Genomic DNA, 7,190 nt, shown 5'->3' with positions numbered 1-7,190 from the left:
AACATTATAAATAAAGAATAGGAGGCTCCTAAAAGCCTAGAATGATTTTGATAAAAAAATAATGGTTGTTGCTATTGTCTTCTTCATGAAGAGTTGTCTTGTGTTTGATCAAGGCTGAAGGAATTGATGTTTGATCCAATTGACTCTTTGCAGCGTGAAGTCCAAGAGGTCTCTTCAACTATTATTTCTTTCTTTTCAAAGTTAATTGCAAGGTTCTTCAAACCAGGTAAGGGATCTGAACTGCTTTTGATTTCTGGTTCTGGAAATCTCCAGTTTCTCTCCTGCTGCCCCTATATTGTTCTGAAGATCCAGCCAGCCGATGGCCCTCCCCTTTTGATTGATTGTTGGGTTTATTAAGGAGGTTTGACCTTAATTTGGGACCAATCAGACCATGGGTTTGTCTCATCTGAGGTGTTAAATACTTTTGGCCGACTGTGTTTCTACCTAGATTTCAGATCTGGTTTGACTTACCTGCTCCTGTGGTATTTGTTTCTGATTGTGGCTTATCTAGTACTCTATACCTGCTGTTGGTTAGTCTATTTGTTTGGTGTTATATTGTATTAAAATTTCTGGTTTAATCCTAAGACTGCTGCTGATTTATTTCGCTTCTGGTTACTGTTCATTGAGATCGTTTATCAATTCTGGTTTGTGGCCGAAATCTAATTTTCTGCTATAAGTTTGCTATTGGTTTTGGTTGTTTTTAGTTTAAAAGTTCCTGCAGTTTGGGGCTGGTTTGGTTGTCAAATCCATTCCTACATTAAGCTCAGGTTTCATTTCAAATGAATCTATGCAATTTATAAGTATCATATAAAAGAAAATCTTACACTACAGAAGTAATTTCTACAAAATTGAATTTATTTTTAAAACAATAGGGCAAAAAAGGTAAGCATAACGGATGTTTTACTTTTCTTAGCACCCAATTTTCACCATGTGGCATGCGACGTGGCAATTCCAACAAAATGGATAGGAAGGATCCATCTTGAATTAGATCCAAGTAAAATTTGGTGGCTAAACTCAATCATATGACCAACTTGAGAGGTGGATTTATCCTGTATATTTTCAATAGTCCATATTATTGCCTATTACCTTTGGATTTTTAGCAATTCTATGACATTAGTTTTTTCCCTGTGTATAGTTCAGATAGGAATGAAATTTTGCAGGTATATTAATTTAAGATTGGGTCACATATGATCCAATCCCAGGTAGGATCTTTAGTAAATTCAATAAAAATCAAATTCATGGACCAATAGAATGAATAAAACAGAAAATAGAGAATGAAGGGAAGAATGGGGTAGGGGAATAGGTTGGGTCGAGCATCTCACTCTTCCCTAGGGCATCTCACCCAAGCTATCTCTCGCAACACTGCATCTCATAGTTTTCCAGCACAAAGCTTTCTTTTTTTTTCATTCAATCAAATTCGTATTCAGTGATGTAGCCCCCCTTACAAATTTATAAAGAAGACTCAAAACTGACTCAAACACTAAAAAGGAAAGGCTTAACTCAATCCCTAACTAATTGGAAAACCTAAATTGACTAGAAAACTGAAATAATAAAGGAAATATACTCAAAACAAGACTCTAACTAAATTAATAAATTAAATCCCGATTACTTACTTTTTACCCATATTTTAGGCCTATTAAAGTGACCCATTACAAAGAAAACACATGGGATCAAAGGCCCAACACATACATAACCCAATCCAAGGCTTATTTGTAATAAAATAAGCCCATTAAATGACTTATTTGCATCATATATGGGGGTACAGGGTACACCTGTACACCAAATGTGGGTACCAGGTGAACTGCACATGCCAGATATAAAGCAAGCCATTTTCCCAGCCTAGCAAAATGGCCCTTTTGCTATCGCCTACTCAAAGAGAAAAAAAAAAGGTGGTAACATGATTATATTCTAGCTAGGTTTGATCTTATAGTTACATGTCTTTCACCCATCTGTTGGATTGGATTTAGAAGGCCAAAGCTGCCTCTACATTAATATAGGGATATCCCACATCCTGAGAGAGAGAGAGAGAGAGAGAGAGAGAGAGAGAGAGAGAGAGAGAGAGAGAGACTTGTGTGTCATAACCCAACTAAAAATTAGTCATCATATTATCCCTAGAGTTGTCATAGGCACCCTATTTGATAATGGCCAACCTTGTCCTGGTGAGAAGCCAAAGTAAGCATGGCATTGGACATAAGAACAATCAATTGGATATTTTGTTTACTGACCAAGAAGGTGAGCCCTTTCAATCAAATAATGGAGGCACCCCACCTACCACCTTGTGTCTTAGATATTTTATCGTTTATTTGTTCATATCTAACTACTTGATATCAAAAATACACATGAAGTTTGTTTGAAGTTCTCCATAACCAAGTCAATATCAATGTCATAAATACCTCCGCCGAAAGAGAATTTGACTTTTTAAAGGTAGCTTTCTCCCTTGAGACGGCTACTTCACCGAACAAGCTGACTGCTGCTTTGACTGATTGGAATGGTGCCCTAGTGTCTATCTCTCCCACCTCTGCTCTTGGAGAGTCTTGAGCATTTTCACGAGCTTTCACACCCATAATGCCCTTTAATGTTAATGTTTTCACCTCCAGTGTCCACCTGCTGGGATAGGTTGAACAAAATGACATATCACCAAGTAATTATGGAGGGCACAACAAAGAAAGGGTGGGGGGCATTAACCTAGAATACAACAAGTACACTTCAAAATCTGGATGGCAATGAGAAAAGTAAAATCAGCTTATTGTTAGAAATAGAAGGTTGAGTAATTAATCTGGTAAGGAATAGCATCCAAATTGAGGATAAGAAAGCACGGTTTCAAGAACCTGCATGTTTCAATTTTCTTGTTTTCCTTGGAGACAAGTTCAAATTTTATTAGGGGTCAAAGAAAGCCAGAAATTTCGAATTTTTCTTTCCTTTAATTTCAAATACTGAATCCAAGAAGTTAGGCCCTTCTTTGCCTTCTCTGAAGAATACAAGTTAAGAAAATTCTCATATATTCCTGGATGTGAAGGTTTACATATCAAACTCTTCCCCTAAAGGATTGAAATCAGGATCAGATAAATGCAAGGGAATACTGAGCCAGAATGGAATGGGTCAAATGGTACAAAGGAATGCCATCCAATCATCTAATATATAGCAATGATCTGATCCGTTACACCCGTGTAACTACCTAGATACCCAAATGATAACAAATTCTTCAAATAATATCATGGTGAATCTGGACCTCAGGAACAGAAATTGGAATGCTACAGTCTTCAGACATCATTACAAAGGTTATTTTCCCATTACACATTTACACTGGATTATTTAGTTACAAAATATCCCAAATATCCCATTTACACAGACCAAATATCCCTTGCATGCACATTGATCAGATCAGGATTAGGCCCTTTGCTTTCTCTGAAGGATACCAATAGTTAAATTTATCTTGCATATTCCTGGATGTGGAGCTTTCCCCAGTCTCCAAGGTACAGTGACTGAATATCCCTTGTATGCACATTGATCAGATCGAGATTGAATTTTCCAAGGTTTCTCAGTATAGGATCTAACTTCACGAATAGCAGCAACTTATTGGAACCCATAAGAAATAATGAACATGGAGGATCTGGGTTTTGTATTTAAGCTAAGAGATTTAATCTAGATGAAACCATAAATGGTAGGAGAAATACCATGAAACATGAGAAAACAATATTACATATTTCAAGGACAGAACAATCCTTGATCAAAGCAACCAGAATGGCACTCCAACCCCAACACGACCCGATTCTTCCTTTAGCAAGAATACTACCTCCATACCACACCCCTTTCATTAACAAGAAGTAAAATTAAACTCTTACCATATCAAATTTATTTTTCTCAGTTGTAACCCAAAGAGGAATAAGGAGTTTCATCAAATAGAATGCTACCATATTTTCCCATTTCCAACACAAGTCCAGTCCTCAAATCTGATCCTCAGCCCTATAGCAGATTGAGGATTGAGGAACTCTGGCGATTCATGTGGCTTGTACCCAAACCCAAAAATCAGTACTTTAGCTGCCCTTATACTCGACCTAGGAGTTGCAGGTTGATCCGCCTTCATTATCCACTTCCTTTATAAATTTCAAATCCCTCAATACTTGTATGTTTCTTTTCCTTTTTCCAATTAAGTAGCCCTAATATGAAAATATATCAATACCCAATTAACTCCATTTAACTGCTCAATGAGAACAGGGACAAGTACAACGTATTGGTCTTCAGCATGTCATTCAAACTTACAGTGTCCTATAACGAAACGAATATGCCATGCATGTAGAGGAAAAACGAAAAGAAAACAAGGGAAACGGCATCAATCAAAAACGAAAAACGAGAGAAGCTCGAAAAGGAAGCCATAAACACATACCTGAGAATCTAGTGCTCGAAAGCCCCTATGAAAGGGCCTTCTTGGAGCCAGGTAACAACGCCATAAACCCTACTAATCATGGAAGGATCGGAGGAATATTCAGGAACCTCCAACTAGGAAATCCCTCGAACCCCACAGAAACATAAAAAAGCAGCAAGCCGAATCAACGAGGGTTCCTCCTAAGCATCTGCAATCATGATAACAAAGGCAAAAACGGTCAAAACCCTAGAGAGAGAGAGAGAGAGAGAGAGAGAGAGGCCGGCCTCAAAGCCGAGAAGACACAGAGTCGCGAGTGGCAACCCAAGAAAGAAAAGGAAACCCGGTTGATCCTGGCGAAGGTCCCGAGGAAACAGCAAGTGATTTACCTGTGGTAAGGAAGGAAACGCGGCTTTGAAGCATTCGTGGAAGAGTAAATATAGCTTTTTTTTTTTTTTTTGGGTTGTATAGGATACCCACTATGGCATAAGAAAGAAAGGTAGAAGAGTTGCAGGAAGGACGGCAGGGGAAGAGAGATGGGGTCCCTTCCTTCTTCCTTAGCAGGGGAGATTGGTTTGAAAATTTTTGAAAGTGGGCTTAGAGGAATCTTATATGAGACAGATTCTGCAAAAGCATGGAAATAGAGAGAGAAAAAGAGAGAGAGAGAGAGAGAAGACAAGAACGAACAAGATTGAGGATGAGCCAGGTCAGCGTCTGGCACCGTCCAAAAAAACTATGTCCAAATGGGGACGACAATAAGTGGAGACTAGGAGAGAGAGAGAGAGAGAGAGAGAGAGAGAGAGAGAGAGAGAGTTATTTTTGGTTCTATGAATCACTGATGAATCGCACCATTATATCCGTTCGCTTCAAACCCTAAACTACAAAAATTTTAAAATGGAAAGACAGCAATAATTATACGAGTTTGGAATTTGGAGAACGTTCTTGTTCATCCATTTTACTTTGATTTGTGGTGGGGGTAAAATGAAGGGTCCAAGGAGGAGGAATTGGCAGGTTGACCACGGTAATAGTCAAAATTATGACCTGATTGACCAGTCCTTAAATTGGACGGTAAGGATCTAACGTAATCATAGTATTGCATCGGATGGGAATGGAAAAGGACCTCATCATGTCCCAGAAAAAAAAAACAATTTTGAAGCATTTAAAGGGTTAAAATAGAATTATTCGAAAAATACACTATGACATCAAATGAAATCTTCTCCAATAAGGAAATAAATAGTAACATATTAATTTGTCAGAAGGCAAATTTTGAATTCTTTCTACAAAAAGTTTAAAAAAACAAGAGCAATTGCCGTAATTGATGATCCATATCAGGATCAAGATTGATATGAATGTGGTACAGATCCAAAGGTAGGAAACCCTCAGACACGCAACCCTTAGATCTATGCTACACACTGTGTTGCACGACAAAGATCCCGAGTCCGGATTGATATCTGCGGAACCCAAAACCTTGATTCAAATCCATGGTACTTCTATTTGATAAAGGACATTGGTCAAATTTCAGCTAAAACAAAACGCTGGAAATGCTTAAACAAAGAGTTTTATGTATTGTAAAATTATCAAACTGCTTACATATGATGGGTTGTTTGTAATTTTGTGGCTTAACTTTGGGCACTTGCAGTACTCTTTTGTGTGAAAATCTAACAAAGAAAGACTTGTCTACCACCTTCTCCAACCCATTTTTTCTGTCATGGCAAAGTCATAACACTACCATAACCTAAATGTTCCAACGTGTGAAGCACATCAGTTTATTTATTTTTTTTGTTTTTTATTTTTTTTGTTTTTTATTTTTTATTTTTTCCTATTTTTTGAAACCGTGAATAATTCTTTAAATTTTCATTTGCCATTAGAATGCTGTCAAAGACTTTCCAATTTATATAAAGGTGCATCCAATTCACGAAGCTTTCACTATTACGAGATCTAATGAGGATTATAATGTACACAGCCTTACCCCCCGCTTCATGTAACATTGTTTCCTAACACTCGTGACTACATTCAGAATAGAAACTGTTTTCCAATTAACAAAATAATTGTTTTACATCAACTCTAATATTGAAAGAAAAAAAAAAAAAGTCCCTAATGCCTCCTCACATGTATTATTTTATCGTCTTTTTTTTTTAAAAGAGAAACAATGTGAAAGAAGTGTAGACCAGAGTACCCCACTTGCTCAAAGAACTCTTTACAAAAAGTAAAAAAAAAATGGCTTTCTTTCTTATCACTATGCCTAATAACGTATAGAGCTTTAATATTTGTTACAATTCAATACATATGTTAATCCATGTGATAAGACGACCTCATAGGTACAATTTCAGCTTAAAATTACAAAAGATTCCATTTCGTATTTTATATGCATCTCCTCCATTTGATGGCATTTTAGTAACCTTAGAACTTTGAATCAGGGTTTGAACAAATTCCCTTATGATTAATATGTCTTTTGCCATATATGCAAACTTTACTGTCCAAATCCCTTCCCTGATGATTAATATGTAAGCATGGTTTTTGGATATGTGTGGCCAAATCTCTCATATATTCAGTGCCTAAAAATAGTTATGTTGATTTTTTTCTTATCTCATCCTATTTTGAGAGAGAGAGAGAGAGAGAGAGAGAGAGAGAGAGAGAGAGAGAGAGAGAGAGAGAGATGATGATGATGGCAACTGTAGAAAGAAAGAACAACATTGAAGAAAAAGCAAGGAGAGAGAGAGAATTGAGATTTCCCAATAAAATCGAAGGAGAAGTCCACTTATATTGGATTTTTATTTATTTATTTATATAAAAAAATATTAGATAAGTTAAGTAACCACATCTGTCATCT

General features: G+C 36.8%; 1 protein-coding gene across 3 annotated transcripts in view; it reads right to left on the bottom strand.

The window, feature by feature from the left end:
- Positions 1-5,113, bottom strand: part of LOC122071735 (WEB family protein At5g55860-like) — a 64,979-nt gene extending 59,866 nt beyond the window's left edge. The window contains exons 1-3 of one of the 3 annotated variants that reach the window (XM_042636126.1): positions 4,750-5,113; positions 4,385-4,571; positions 2,394-2,607 (exon numbers count right to left, since the gene is read on the bottom strand). In XM_042636126.1, coding sequence (XP_042492060.1) covers positions 2,394-2,564 — 171 coding nt within the window. In that variant the 5' untranslated portion in view covers positions 2,565-2,607; positions 4,385-4,571; positions 4,750-5,113. Of the gene's footprint in view, positions 1-2,393; positions 2,608-4,384; positions 4,572-4,684; positions 4,705-4,749 lie in introns of those variants that run through there. The other 2 variants (XM_042636127.1, XM_042636128.1) reach the window with 2 other exon arrangements.
- Positions 5,114-7,190: the final 2,077 nt, after the last annotated feature.

The sequence above is a fragment of the Macadamia integrifolia genome, unplaced genomic scaffold (assembly GCF_013358625.1).
Source record: "Macadamia integrifolia cultivar HAES 741 unplaced genomic scaffold, SCU_Mint_v3 scaffold_68A, whole genome shotgun sequence".
NCBI classification, from domain to species: domain Eukaryota; kingdom Viridiplantae; phylum Streptophyta; class Magnoliopsida; order Proteales; family Proteaceae; genus Macadamia; species Macadamia integrifolia.
Note: the sequence above shows the minus strand (reverse complement) of the source record. Positions and strands in the feature narration are given on the sequence as shown.